The sequence below is a fragment of the Petromyzon marinus genome, chromosome 12 (assembly GCF_048934315.1).
Source record: "Petromyzon marinus isolate PM22_M1 ecotype Great Lakes invasive population chromosome 12, UKy_Petmar_22M1.pri1.0, whole genome shotgun sequence".
NCBI lineage: Eukaryota > Metazoa > Chordata > Hyperoartia > Petromyzontiformes > Petromyzontidae > Petromyzon > Petromyzon marinus.
This window is the reverse complement of record NC_133678.1, coordinates 11,090,620-11,106,121: the sequence shown is the minus strand read 5'-3', so window position 1 is coordinate 11,106,121 and position 15,502 is coordinate 11,090,620. Positions and strand designations below refer to the sequence as shown.

Sequence of the window (15,502 nt, the reverse complement as noted above, 5' to 3'; positions counted from 1 at the left end):
ACGCTGAGCGACGAGGCTTGGTAGCGGGAGCGCTGGGAGGGCATGGCAGCCCGCTCTGCCCCAGGTGGCGCGCACGTTTCTTGCCGCCGCAGTCGCAAGGGTCGGTGATGGATCAGAATCAGAATCTTTATCTCTCCCGGAGAAATACGATGAGCTACGAGGCTCTTTTTCACGGATGTAGAGTAGTTTCTCAGATGACCAGTATATGAGCCCACCTCCTGCTTTCAAAAATTGGCGGCGTGCCACAGGTTGTTGAGCATGGCACGTGGCTAATAATGCTTCGACTACGAAATAATAATGGCGCTTTCACAATTGAAGATAAGAAGTACCTCATTTTTCTTAGTTCTTTCGGTAAAGTCACGTTGAAGGGAAACAACAAAATAATAAAATATATAACGCTTTTATAAATAAATAAATGCGCCGTTTAAAAATACATTTATGCAAACCAACACACCTGAAGACGACCGTTTGTGTTATGGTCGAAACGTCGTGAGAATTTTAATTTTTTGTTGTTTTATATATTTTATTATTTTATTGTTTCTTTTCAACGTGACTTTACCGAAAGAACTAAGAATATGAATTACTGCAGTCACGAAAGCTTTAAATCAAAATTTAAGTACCTCATTGTTATACATTCCTACTGTTCGTTATATAAATAAATTGGCGGTCGAGTGGCGCAGTGTTAACGCTTGTGCCTGAGAGCAAGAGGGTCCTGGGTTTGACTTCTAACTTGGGCATCCTACGGCTTTATGTATGTGCGTTCTCTCCCCCCCCCCCCCCCCCCCCCGTGATGCAGTGATATTCGCTGGGTTTTACAGTTTCCTCCCATCACAAAATGTGACTGGTGTTGGGACGAAAATTCCAATCCTGAAAAATGGCCTGGAAATTACTCGATTGGGATGACACACCACACAGCAACATCACCCCCTCCTGTAAAAATACATGGAATGACCTTCCTGAAAAAAAGTCTTAATCAGTGCTTTATATATATCGTGTCATTCATGCAAACTGCATGTCACAATACTGCACAAATCCGCAACCAACGAAGGTTAAAACATTTTTTTAGATGTTTTCCGCCAATTAATGAGGAGCATTTACACACGTGGCAGGAAACCAGAGCAGTGAAGGCGTCACTCGGTAGACAGGCGTAAAAATTAATAATCATAATAATAATAACAACACTAAATACCAAAGGCTCCAACAGTAAAATTGCAGCAAAAGCATCAAATATTGTGAGGTCAGCGAGAGAAGCGTCCCGGGCCATTGTACACAGCTGTCTTGTTTCAGTTGCGATGCTAACGTGGCTTCTTCGCGGGAAGCAGTATTCTAAATTAATTCATGTACACCATCGCTTGACATGTTTGGGCCTTGATACATCTGTGTGTGTAATACGGACGATTATAAATCCACCTGCGTCCGCTTTGTTTGACAGGGACCGAACTTGGGCTGGCTGACAAACTTGCACCAAATTGAAAGAAACTAGACGACGACGACGAGGAGGAGGAGGAAGAAGAAGAAGAAGAATAAGAATGAGAAGTTTAAAAGAGACTTGAATTGGCCAGTACAGACCTCGCAAGTGAAGCCTGACTTGGCAAGAGGACTGCAAAACGTAAGACTTGTGCACAGAGTTGTCTGTTAAAGTATAACCCACCCACGCCCACCCCTCTGCAGACAAAAGCTGCGCGTTGCTTCGACTTAACCATGACGCCTCTCAATGTCTCCATGGACCTTGCCTCCTTGCGGAGCTACCAAAAAAAAAAATGAAGAGCGTCCGTGTAGTCTCTGACGATGGCAACGGAGGTTCATTCGCGTGCGACCGTTGTGCGTGCGTTACGCCCGCCTCTACGGACACTGGGAATGGCGTCACCGTTGTGCGAGAGGCTACACGGCCCCAGGTTTCGCACGTGCACCGACAAACTCAGTATATCTGTATTTACAGGGTGGCCCAAAAGTCAGGACGCAGAGGGTGATTTCATTTATTTTAACACTGGCATTAAAACGTTTTCTTCTTTCTCTAAGTTAATATTGTATCTATCATCATTATTAATGGGGGTTTTTGTTGTGTTCAGATAACATTTAAGTAGAATTAATTGAGACAAGACGTAATTGTAATCTTTAAAAAAAAGTCCTAAAATAATTAAAAAACATGTAATTCACGCATTAATGTTAATGGGAGTCCGTTTAAACGTTTATTGAAATATAAACCAAATAGCCTGGATGTCATTTGTTAAAATAAACATAACCCTATGTGTGCTGACTTTTGGGCCACCCTGCACATACACCCACGCAGTGTGTCAGATGGGGCCCTATCTGTGCATCGCTGCAGTGTCGGAACGGAATCGGTAACGTCGACGGTTTTGTATCAACTCTGCTCTGTCTTTCACAACGCTCCTTTGCCGTGGGTGCATTCAGTGCATCTCATTCATGTGCTGTGATTTCCAGTCAGAAATCAGAAGTGGCTGTATCGATCCCACTATCTCATCCGTAAATCAGTTGATACACCTAATAGGACCATGTGCTTGACCGAGCATAGAATTATTTTTCTTTTTGCAGTTTGGGATTTTTCCTTGTTTTTTTACTGTTGTTCGCAAAAACCTGTTCAGTTGTGACACTCTGTTGTGACGCACGTGTTGTGACACACACACGTGTTATCACAAAGTGACCTGTTTAGTTTTTGTTTGCAAAATCATTTTTACAACTCCGTTAAACGAATGCGGAAATATGAATACATACTTACAATTACTCAATATTTTCCTCGTACAGTGGCTGCTCTTTAGTAATCACACCTTTATTTCTCAAGTTCCTATAAAACACACAGGGTTTTTTCCTTACACCACTGTCAAATATTAATGTAATTTTTCTAATGTCCAGGATAAAAAAAAAGGAGCAACTTTTTTTTCTTATCGCTGCACAATATAAGTAACACTCTCACATGTAATATATTAAATACACACAGTTGGAACAACACTGTAGAGTGCATACATTGTGTGTTTTGTTTTTTCTCTTGCATACACTTTGCTGTGATTTGTTATTTTAGTACATCGTTAATATTGCCCTGCGTCAGAATTCCAGACGGCATCAATATGACATTACGCCTGGAGATATATTCCAGGTGGGTACCGTCAGCCTAGGAATCTGGATAACCCAGCTCCTGAAATTGACCCATTTTAGAAGTCACATGGTCATCGTGAGTTCCCGACAATCATTCCAAACCATTCTGTCTACTTTATAGGGGAGTGCCATGAACCTGTCTAGGCTGCAGCTTCTCTTTACCAATCGCCTGTTAAAAGTAACACATTGTGTTCTTGTTACTGAAGGTAACCCGCATTTAACCTGACCATGCCAGCAGTGGCGTGAACACGAAATTTGCAGGGCTGCACCCTTTATCTTCTAACCTTGGATCCGGCATCAAGGCATCTCCACTCCGGAGGAGTGGATTGTTGCGAGTGACCAGCGCAACAGTAGTTGTTACAACCGGACCATACGCTCGGTGGTCAATTTTTCAGTTTTCCATTAACTTGATTCCTAGTTCAGGTGCACTCAAGAGAAGTACAAAGATCCCCCGTATAGCCTTAACCAACTGTTGGGGCAAGTTCTGTTAGCGAGCATCTATGAAGACTGGCGCGGCACACGAAGGGGTGGGTGGCCAGCACCACGCCTGACTGCCTTCGTCTCCCCAGTGGCGATGTTTACACACTGCACCAGGTACTCGTTTGAGGCTGAGTCAACCTAGGGGAGGCCCAGGACCAGCTCGGATAATCGTTACTGGTGTTGGCCGTGAGCGGGAATCGAACTCGGGTCGCGGGGTTTGTAGAGCAGCGCGCTAACCGCTGCACCACCGCTCCCCACTAAACAGCAGTGTACATCTCTTGACACATCATTCCAGCGGAAAACAAGTGCAGCTTTAGAGAAAGAGGCATTGAGTTGTAATCGTGAATGTTAAGTACAACCTACAATGTCTTTAGTTGCCAAATGTTCGCATGGTCTTCTGAGCAAAGTAGTGTCTGCAATGGAATGTCGTGATTAAAAATAAAGTGAATTAAAACATTGTTACTTTTGTCAGGGTTTTATGGGTAATCTGAATCATAACAATATAACCTTCCATGGCCATACTTACAGTATTTTCTATTTTTTTTTTTAATTAAATATTCAAATGTAATGTCAATTTGCTAACATTTGTGTTTTGTTACTTACAACCCTTCCTAATTTACGTTTATTATTACGCATATACATTGTGGAACGATCATACTTAGGGATTTAGATAAAACAGTTGAACTAATTGAGAGGATGTATTCAGGAATTAAGAGTACAGCATAATTAACAAATGTCAGTTACGATATTTGATTGAATATGCAAAAAAATCCTTTTATTGTTAATACAAACTAGTCCCTGCGCATCTATAGTCGTCTCTGTGTCTGTCGTACCATAGTGCAATTTTTTCACAGCTTGGTTAAGATGCGGTGCCGTACGCGATGTCTCCAACTGTGGACAGAACGCATGCTGGATTAGAGCTCCATTATTTACACGTTTAATGTCGTGCACATTACCCTCTGCGATGTTACAGTTTTTTTTATTTTACAAGGTGGTAATAGTCATATTTAATGCACCTCTGCACAGTTTGTTGGAATGAGCTGATGATTTATATATATGTACAGGACATTATGCTTCGATTCTGTTGTTCTTTAGAGATTTCTGTATTGCATCTGAGATGTACGGTTCCTATTGTTTCATGCATTATTCATTATTACATTGTCATCTGGTCTTAATAAATAAACGAACAATACAAAAGAAAAGTTTCTTTGGTGAAGCATAGGTTGTCTAAAGGAAGTTCTGCATTATGTTTGTCTCGTTTCTGTACGTGCTTAACTGTTATAGAGTATTGAACGATCAATATTTTCATTCAATCGGTTACTTTATTTAGAACCTAACGGACAGCCCATTGAGGCAACGCGTCTCTTCTAAGACAGGAGATCTGGGCAAACAAAAATACAAAGGGTAAAAGGAATGAATTTGCAGGCTATATTGTTGTCTTTAAAAAAAACTATGTGGCAAGTGTTGGTGAGTGTGGGTTGGCAAAGGGGTGGTCAGGACTCGTTCAGATAACTCTCTCCACTGATTGTTAGCCGTGAAATTGAACTTGGTCACCGGGTTTATAGAGCAAAGCCCTTTCACCTCATCCCCTCCCCTGCCTTGCTCTCCTCCACCCACCTCCCCCCTTCTCTTCTCCCCCACCCTTTGCCATTTTTTACCAGCCTATAAGGCGACAGTACATGGAGAATCCTTGTATTTGCATTCGTGGGGAGCAGTAGTGCAAACGATTAGCACGCTGCACTACGAACCCGGCGACCCGGGTTCGGTTCCTGTTCACGGCCAACACCAGTGACGATTATCTGAACCGGTGTGGGGTATCCTCTAGGTCAACTTCAGCCTCAAATGAGCACCTGGTGCGGTGTGTAAACATCGCCACTGGGGAGGCAAAGGCGGCCGGTCGTGGTGCTGGCCACCCACCCCCTCGTGTGCCGTGCCGGCCTCAATAGGTGTTACTCGCTAACAGCACTTGCCCCCAACAGTCTTTTAAGGCTACACGGGGGAGCTTTGTCTTTGCACGCAAATGTGTAAATATACGTGGCTTGGTGTGTGAGAATGTGGTGAATGCTTAGTGGTCCCTGCACTGTGCTACAAACTCTGCAACTTTTATTATTGGCTATGGTACATAACATCGGTGGCAAGTGATTTCAAAACCTGTTCAAGAGCCTCTCTTAGGTCGGCTCGGCCTTAAATGGTTGCCTGATGCGGTGTAATCCATCCCTTTTTGAGGTATGTGTTGGTGGATTACATGGGTATTTATAATGCATCAAACCGATTGGGCTGCAATTTGGGCACGAGAATATGGCAGAGCAATGGACTCGTGAATTTATATATGTGGACATCATTGTAATCCCTCCCAAGCATAGGTTTTCTCTGAGAACTCCACTTTCCACTCAAGTGCCAAACACTTGAAAATTAGTCTTCGGACTCGGTCTGGGTCTCGCAAGGAGCGGTACCTCTTCTGAATCATCGTCCTGTCCATCAAAGTCATCTACATGCCATTATCACAATTTGTAGCTGCCGAAATCCAAGTATTATAATTGTTCATATCACCAATAGGAGCAACAAGCATCATCATACCGTTAAGTTCTTCCTTCTTCATATTTTCAATGTCACCTTCATGTTTTAGTCCCCGTTCTGAAATTTGGTGGAAAGTTCAGATTGGCAAAAAAAAAAACCTTCCCTAGAGTTTCTGTACAAATTCAGTTGTGGACTGGGGATGCCAAAGAAGAACGACAGAGTGCGGAATTTTTAGGCCAAAAATAGTTACACGAATCAGGGCCAACATGTGTGCGTGGAAGCTTTAATAAGAGTGTAATACAAGGAGCTCAATTAACGTTTCAGTCTGTTTAGCTTTGCGTCTGTTTTATTTTCTTCAATGTGCAAACGTTTCCATGACAACTGAGCGATTCGCCGAGGCAATTCGTGTTATTTCTTGAAGATGCAAACTCTGACCTGATTATTTTTCTTTTTGCTGCGTTTTCAATATGCTTGCACGCATCCACCGCTTCAAAGTAGTCCTCTTGACTGCAACCTGCATGACGTTATGTTTTGAAACTTGAAGGTACGTTTTACGAGTTAGCCGGCGTATATAATGGATATAAGTGTAGAAGACAACACTCACATTAGAGTCGTTTGTAAATATATCGCATGAGGCCAGACTTGTGGCAGACTCGGTGCATTTCAGTCGGTCAGTCGCGATGTTGTTGTTGATTGGACTGGTTGCTTTGGTGAATAATAATGGAACTCGTCAACGGAGGATTGAATTTTGAATATGTAGTTCATTTCCGTCAGCATTATGCCATGTGTTACTTGCTGATCATGCCACTGGCTTACCGATGATGCCACCGGCTTATTGCCACGTACGGCCATCCTTGATGGCCCTTGGTCACGACTGGCGTTGCGTTTTGCAGTCCTTTTGCTGTTCGTTTTTTGCTGTTAGTTTTTTTTTTGTTGAAAGCAAAGGCATCTGCAGCGTCATATCCCGGAGGTTGTGCAGCTAAATGCTGGCTCATGGCCAAACACTTTCAGAGGCTCGTGAGAATAATGTTGAAACTGGGAAGGCAAAGTAGCAATGGTGGCCACATGTTTGCAGCAGTCCATTAAGGTTTTTCATTGGGGGGGGGGGGGGCAGCTTATAGCTTGCCTTCTCTCTGTCCAAAGGGTGCACTCTACCCCCATGCCAATCAGTGTAAAGGATATTACTTTCGTCCGCAAAACGAGTGCGCACTTGTTGCAAATGCAACAATTCCCTGCATTGGGAATTTAAGGTATAGATAGAGGTGAAAGAGGTGCAGCCTTGGAAGTATCTGTTCACATCACTGCTGGCAGAAGGGGCCTCATCCCATTGGAATCGTTTTTTTTTTCAACTTAAATTTTGTATTTAGATATACAAAAAGACATCGGCACAAGGAATGTACAAATTCACGAGTAGAGGTATCTCAATTTACGAAAAGTGATGCGTCCCTCCAAAAGCACACGTAAAATGAAATTTTGTTAATCAGAGTGGCTTTTCACGTTAATGTAACACTGATAATTATGGATGTTTCGGACGGTCATTAAAAAATCAACTCCTATGCTAAAAATACAATATTTTAATGAAAGCGATTGAATAATCATTTTAAACAAACATGATTAACGTTTTCGTGGAACTCGCCAAAATATCTGAATGTTGGGAACGACTGTCAGGGTGATGTTGAGGCGCGACTGTTGCACTGCAGGGATTCTGTGACGCCATCGCGGATGGATGACGCAGCCTGCCCGGGTGCCTTTCGTTTGACGATCTCGTGTCGCGTGCCGTGTGAAATTTCGTTAACGCCGACATTCGATTGCGTTCATCGAAAAGTGTCAATTTCATGATAACGCGAAATTTCGTAAAATGAACGTTGGTAAATCGAGGGATACCTGTACTGCACAGTGATATAAAAGTTACAGTAATTTTTTTAAAATTCGGCCACTCTAATAATGCTCTTGTAGCGTTAACCCGAGTGAACTTCAAATGTCAAGTTCCTCGCATTTCGCCACCTGCTGTGTGTAAGCAAACGTAGATCCTCGCTAGGTTCTAACCCTGACCGCCCTCCGGAGCGAACCTTTTTTTTGTTGTTTTGTGGATTTATGCGTTGTGTAACAACTGGGAAAGCAAGAAGGCCTGGCCAACGTGAAAGCCCTCCGGGGAGATTGCGAAGGGAATTGACCAACACTGATGACTTCCGTGGATACGTGGCTGCAGCCGTGCTGTTGTCTAAGACCGGAATACCGTGCAAGCAATGCAGTGTCTGCTATGCGTTCCCTATTCATCGTTGTCATTGTGCTCTGTGTTCTGAAATCGCCTACTGGTAAAGTATATTAACGATACATTTCTCCATTATAAGACGTTGTTGCCGTACATTTACACAAAACATGTTTATGTATATTGTAGTGTTGTGATGAAACTGCTTACCGGGGTTTATTTTCGTTGTTTGCGATGAGAGTTGGATCTAGGAAATGTGTAACGTAGAAAGCGTGGCACAATGAGCTTAGGGAAAACGTGCATTTTATATAACGAGATTGTCGTTTTTATATATATTAATTTCTGAATCAAATAAACTTGTTATGGTCATGTCAAATGTCTTGCGATTACTTTGCTGGCCTGCTTACACATCCTAGTGTTAAAAATGCCATCAGGCATGTTAATTGTCATGATCAAAGCATCATAGATTTGAAAATATGTTCCTTACGATTTGTGCAAATCAGGCGCATGATATGCGTGTGTTAATTTCTAGTTGCGCAATATTCCTTAAGGACCCTGTACCCGTTCTCTGCAATGTTGAAGGGGTTTTTTTTGGTCTTTTGCTGTTGCTGATGTGCTCACGCACAGCAGCACCACGGATTTCCCGTGTAAAATACCCGGCCAGCTGGCTCCACGGGGCCATCATCCGTGTAACGCATTAAGTAAACTTCAACCCAAGCCGTACAAATTAGATGGGGGGGGGGGGGGGGAGCAAGAAAATGAACAAACAGGCCGGTCAAAACAAGACAACGACTGATTGTCTCGTTTAATTGCTGCCATATTAAATCGCTGGGAGGGTAACGGGGTGCGGGGCTGGAAGGGCGGGGATGAATCACAACAAGCATATTGCCTGTATTTAACATCATTTGCTACACTCCATTTTAATCATTATAAAAAGTTTATATTCCTATATCTATTAAACGGTTACCACTACTGGCGGAGCCAGTGGGGGGTGGGGGGTGGCACGTGCCCCCCCCCCCCAATGATCCGATCGAAATCCCTCATTTCGATTGGATCATTGGGGTTTATTAGTAATACATCGATATTTGCGACCCCCACTGCCACTGTGTAGCGTAATATTACGTGCCAGGGACTCTGTGAGATGATAGGACAATAGTCTGAGTCCATAATTGGCAATAAGTAACGGCAAAGCAGTTATAAGTGACTCAGAATTGTTGCGCAGTCGCGTATACAGGACACGACTTCCCTGAAGGCATTCGCCTTCAGCGAGCGCGATGCCGATCACACAACGCGGTTCGAATTTGACCCTCGATCGATGGCTGCGTCATCACCGCACACGCGTCGAATACAAAGCAAGGCACAAGTCCTTACTAACTCCTTACTAACAACTCCTTACTTATGAACAACTCCTATCATTTTTTATTGCTGGAAGGGTTACCCCCCCCCATCCCCACCTGAAAATCCTGGCTCCGCAATTGGTTACCACAATTATAAGTCTTAAATTGCAAGATCAGATCGCAAAATATGCCAGCTGTGGGCAGGCTGTCGTCCACCAGTGGATTGGCCATGGCCGATTGATGATGATGATGATGACGACGCTCAAATGATCCACGGATAATTAACGCTTCAGAACACTTTAACAGTATCATGCTTAACAGTTAACTGTGAAATTGACTTGAAGCAACCGTGTTCATGATTCCACGGCCGTTAAAAACCACCCACGAAAGAGAGAAACTGGTGCGCCGTCAATAATGGGCCCCCTTCGTCCCAGCAGAAACTGCTGGCCGTGTCGTCCAGTGCTTGCAAATAACTGCTCAGTTTGTATTTTTTTTTACGCTCGACAATGTATGGCCGAGGTACGTTGAGACGCTAAATGCTGGTTGTTTGTTAAGAGATGGTGAAGAGATGTCACGAGGCCCTGATCCCTGTGGTTGGGGGGGGGGGGGGGTGCAGAGGAGGCTGTTGTGAAAAGGATGGGATGGGAGGAAGGTTGGAGTGAGTGACTTGTATACGTAGTGAAATCTGCAAGCACCATTCACAATATCCCACGGGTGCCACATGTGACATGAGGTTAAAGGCAGTGGTGCAGCCCCGCAATTACTCACTCGCGCCGCTTGCTGTTGAAATCTTACTCCACGAGAGGGAGCTATAGAGAGCCTCTATAGAGGGCACTTTGGCCGACTCTTCCACACAGGTCAGATGAATAATAATGTAACTAAACGTTTTATTTCACCAGGTAAGGCCCACTGAGCTATATATATCTCTCTTCAGAAGCGATCTGGCCACAAGTGATGGCTCAAAAAAGTGGCTTATCATGCGGGATATGTATAGCAGGCAAATACACTAAACATACGTTTCTAAATGTGGAGGGAAAGACCCGGAGAAAAATCCACGCGACCACGGGGAGAACATGCAAACTCCAAATGTAGACGCATCAGGGTATGGATCGAACTCACGACCTATATACCAGGCGAGGTCGATAACATCTCGCCACTGTGGCACTTTGTGAGAAGTCAACAGCGGTTGCGCTGTGGAGAGGCAGGCGTCTGTCAAGGGATCGTGCACTCTACTCACGGTCTCCAAGCCACCAACTGATAGGAGCACCTCCCCAAAAAATTTTTTTGACTTTTTTCAAAACTAAAAGTGTAAAAAAATATTACTTAAAATTATTACGAGATTAAGGCCATTCGCCAACTTTGCGTGAAAGGTAATCAATTTCCACGCGGGGAACATGCAAATTCCAAATACACAGCAGGCATCAGGGTCTGGATCGAACTCACGACCTCCTGTATACCAGGCGAAGTAGTTAACATCTCCTAGCCACCGTGGCGCCCCTCCGATGGATGACCACCAGAGCTTGCCAGGTGTTGGAGGCGTCGGGCTGAGTGGCGGGCAGTATCAGGGAGTTCTGAGCGGCGTCATTCCCTCGATATTCGTAGGGTTTTATTCGGGTTCTCCTGTTTCCTACCACAAGCCAAACATTAATGAATGGTTTTGGTCAGCGAGTACCCACACGGCATACGACGTGCCAATAAACTGTGTCTGTACCTATTTATGCTGATTGATTGATTGATTTTAGAAGCTTGCACCAATAGTTTCAACTGCCGCACCAGGAAATCTAAAACCTCGGCGGCCTCTGCATTGTCCAGTGTGCTAATCATTGGCTTAGTGAATAATAACAAGCTCCGCCAGTCCTTAATGTATGAGTGTGTGTTGAACTTCTTTCGCACCATACGTAGCCAACTGTGCTAATCGGTGGTGCAAGAGAAGGACAACAACAAAAAAAGAAATCCGTTTTCAATTGATATTTAAAAGCAAAAAGCTCGCTAATATCGGAAGAGCGTTCCAGACGGCTGCAGAAGCGCATATGAAAGCGTGCGATGCAGTGACCGTGTTTGTTCCATGGCCAGCCAAAAGGTCAATACATATCATCAGCTTTAAAGTGGCTAAACTAAAATTGTAATGTAGAATTATTCAGTAACAGAGCAAAGCGAAAGTTCTGCGATTTCAAAGCAAACGTCTTATTAAAATAAAGCAACACGGAATGGGAATAAATGACTGATGTCTGTGAGTACACCTGCATTCTTCACGAACCGGAGTGTAATGGGCATTTACATCTGCAGATGCAAATTTACCTGTACCACAAGTCGAGGTGTGACGGGTCATAGATTAACCAATGATTATTAATGATCAAGTTCACGACCCTCGTGTCAACGTGACATTTGCAGCCACTAGTGGCCGCTACATTCATCAAAATGCGAAATACAGTACGGATACGTAATTTGGTATATACTCGAAAATGAAATTTAATGTTCAATAAAATAACGACACTGCATCGGACGTGGGTAGGAGATATCGAATCATTACACCTTTAACCAACTGAATACCTACACGCCACGCTCAGGTGTTTATCATCTTCAATAAAGTTTCAGAGCCATGTCTGATAACCAGGGACGCAGCCTATGATGTGTGCACATCTTCTCAGATGAGGAGCTGTGAATGACCATTTCACACCAGTGGCTTTTTATATTCTTAGCTCTTTCGGTAAAGTCACGTTGAAGGGAAACAATAAAATAATAAAATATATATAAAACAATAAAAATCCTCACGACGTTTCGACCAGAACGCAAACGGTCATCATCAGGTGTGAAAAACCAACGGCACGAAAGCTTTAAATCTTTAAATCAAAACCAGTGGCTTTATGAGAGTTGCTGCCTTAAAAAGTCGTTATTGATGTTTGCAAGAATATCGAGAACGACGTTTTCAAGGAGCGACGTTTGCAAGCACACATGAGTGGAACAGTACTGCGTCATATTGTTTAACTGTTTGAATGCACAGCGACAAGAGCTCTGCGTGGCTCTGCTGAAGAAAACACGATTCCAGTGAGGCCACAATGCAATCATTAATCGGGTGTAGGGTACAAAGGGAAGGGCTTCATGTTACTCTGAATTCTGAGCTCTCCGCCCTAACTTTTCTTCAGACCTTAATTCATCTGCCATGTGCACAAGCCGCACTCTGTATACATATTACACATCTTTGAAACGTAATATTGTTGTAATAATGCACACCGCTCATATTTTTAAGCATCTAAATTGTAGACATCATACCCAATTTTTTTACGTTGTAACACGCTCTCGAGTTATCCAAATACGTTCATTGGTGTCTTTTGATCATTTAGTGGTGTGTTTTTTTTCTTCCTTGAGAGACAGCTTTGCAAGAGAGCACCAACATTACCCTCCGAAGGCGACACAGTCTAGTCATGGCAGAGTGAACCAACCAATTCGTTTGTGAAGTTGCATAGATGTATTCACATGCTCACCACCGATATTACCGTTCACGGCATTCAAGTCAAGCCAACGTGTCTTGCATGCTGATCCACGCTTTGCGGTGGTGTTCGTCATAATCTTAGTCAGAGATAACAATTCGAAATTACCATGGCACTGGCCAAATTCCCCACGATTCGTATTCCGAGCACAACACAACGACCGCCACTCGCCACTAAGTGGTCGTGACGTCATTACGGCGCTTGTGCCAGGCTATGTGCATGTTAAGGCCACCTGAATTGTCGAACGCCCACTGGCAGGAGGTCACGGGACAGACCCAGGTGCCATGGGTCGACTACTGAGATGACTGGCCGATGCACCACCTGTGCCCCTACTGTGCCAACTTTCTGTGTTTTAGCCACCCGGCGCTCCGCTCGTTGTTCTGAGCGTCGCTCCTCCGCCCTCCGTTGTTGCTGAAGGGTGACTGCCTGCAACTGCCCTGTAGCGTCCTTCACGAGCCTCCTCCACAGAGGCCGATATTGACACCGCTGGTACCAGTCATCGGCAAGTCCACTCAGCTCTACATCATCTTGTACCACATCACTCCATCTATTCTCTAGCCCGTTCCGTGCCCGTTAGCCCCGTCTATCCGGCCGACCAAAACCTGTTAAAGCATGCGGTGGCTGGGCATGCGGGTTACATGGCCCAACCAACGCAGCCTTGCCTGCCGGAGGAGCTCACTAATGGGACTTTGTCCAGATCTTTCAAAGATGTGTGAGCTCCTCGCTTAATACAGCCTGGTTAAACCTCGGATGGATCGTAGGCAGCCCAGCCTAAATGTTTCTAACTGGCGAAGATTTTCTATTAGGGAGGTCCATGTTTCGTAGCATAGAGAAGGGAGGGCATGACCGTGACCGAGAAGACATGAAGCTTTGTGTGGAGTGACAGACCAGGTAGCTTCCACACAGCTTTACACAGCCGATGAAAAGATAATGCCGCTCGACTGATTCGGAGTGAGACCTCTGCTGTCAAACGGAAGCCGGTCATGAGCACACTGCCCAGGTATGGAAAACTCTCCACAACTGCCCCATCACTAATTGGGAGATGTGGGCTGGAGCTTCTGACGGCACAAAATACCCAGGCAGGTGCTTAGTTTTGGTGGCGCTGATGATAAGTCCCCACCTCTTTGTGGCATGCTCCAGGTTCAGCAGCAGCGCGTCCAACCCCTCCTTTGAGTGAGCAGCAATCACCAGATCATCAGCATACATAACATGGTTGACCAATAAGGAGCCATCCCTTGACCTCACCTGGACATCGATCAGCCTCCCATTGTATCTGTACCAGGTGCGGGGGATGGACAACGACACTAAACCCCAAAAAAAGCAGTTCTAAAGAAATTACTTTTCAATCGAGATGATTTGAAAGCTCACAGCTCCCAGTGGCTTCCAAATATGGGAAGGAGGAGCGGTCCAGATGGCCGCAGAAGCGCATCCGAACAGCGCGCGATGCAGTGACCGTCTTTGTTCGACGGTTAGCCAACAGCCGCTGCTGCGAGGATGACCGGAGGCTTCGGCTTCCACCGTCTCGTGCGCCCCTATTGCTCTCTCCACTACCAGCGTGTCCACGATACCGTGATCTAGAAGATGTGCTGCTGCTGATGCTGCTGCGGCTGCTGCTGCTGCTGCGGCTGATGATGCTGCTGCGTGTGCACCTTCTTCCTGCTGCATCCTCTTTTTGGTTCAGCCGCAGAGTACCAGGGTGGTACAGATGTCTAGTGTCCCCCGTTACTTTCTTCTAAACTTACTTTTTTTTGTAAGTAAGGCTAATTTAAAACAGAAATGAACATGCACAGGAAACACAAAACGTTTGGGGTCAATTAATTAGGGGGTCACAAGACATCTGGATCACCCTGTGTTGTACTGCATAGCCGATGCGGCCAGGGACCTGCTTGCTCTGCTGCCACTTCTGGCACTCCACGAGAAAGGAGGTCCCCAGAGCTTCTCTTGATCCTGCATCGTGCGTATCTGGCCTACGTTTGCACGTTGGCCATGCGTCTTAGAAGGTCGACGTGGGGAGTCGCCCAAACGTCATCGCACCGCACGCGACCTGCCCGGTCAACCTCACTGTGGTGTGCCCATTACAGCTGCTCGGTGGACAGGCGGAAGGTTTAAGATTGAACTTGCTCCTCTGTTCCCACTGAGTAGATTGATAATGCGACTGCAATCCACGTCCGAGATCATCCTTCGTGACTGCCGAGTCCATCTTTCATGATTGGCGCGGCAGTGTGGCGTGCAGTGGTAACGCCTTCATCGACACCTGCATGAACAGTTCTGCAAAAAGACAAATGTCCCCCGTATAGCCTGAACAGGCTGTTGGGGCAAGGGCTGTTAGCGAGTAGCGCCTATGAAGGCCGACCCGGCGC

General features: G+C 45.1%; 1 protein-coding gene across 4 annotated transcripts in view; it reads left to right on the top strand.

Annotated features, from left to right (window-relative positions):
- LOC116941576 (extracellular sulfatase Sulf-1-like) overlaps positions 1–8,693 on the top strand; it is a 183,177-nt gene extending 174,484 nt beyond the window's left edge. For all 4 annotated transcript variants that reach the window (XM_032952765.2, XM_032952767.2, XM_076066610.1 and 1 more), the window contains one exon: positions 1,433–8,693. In XM_032952765.2, the coding sequence (XP_032808656.1) occupies positions 1,433–1,454 (22 nt within the window). In that variant the 3' untranslated portion in view covers positions 1,455–8,693. The remainder of the gene's footprint in view (positions 1–1,432) is intronic.
- Positions 8,694–15,502: the final 6,809 nt, after the last annotated feature.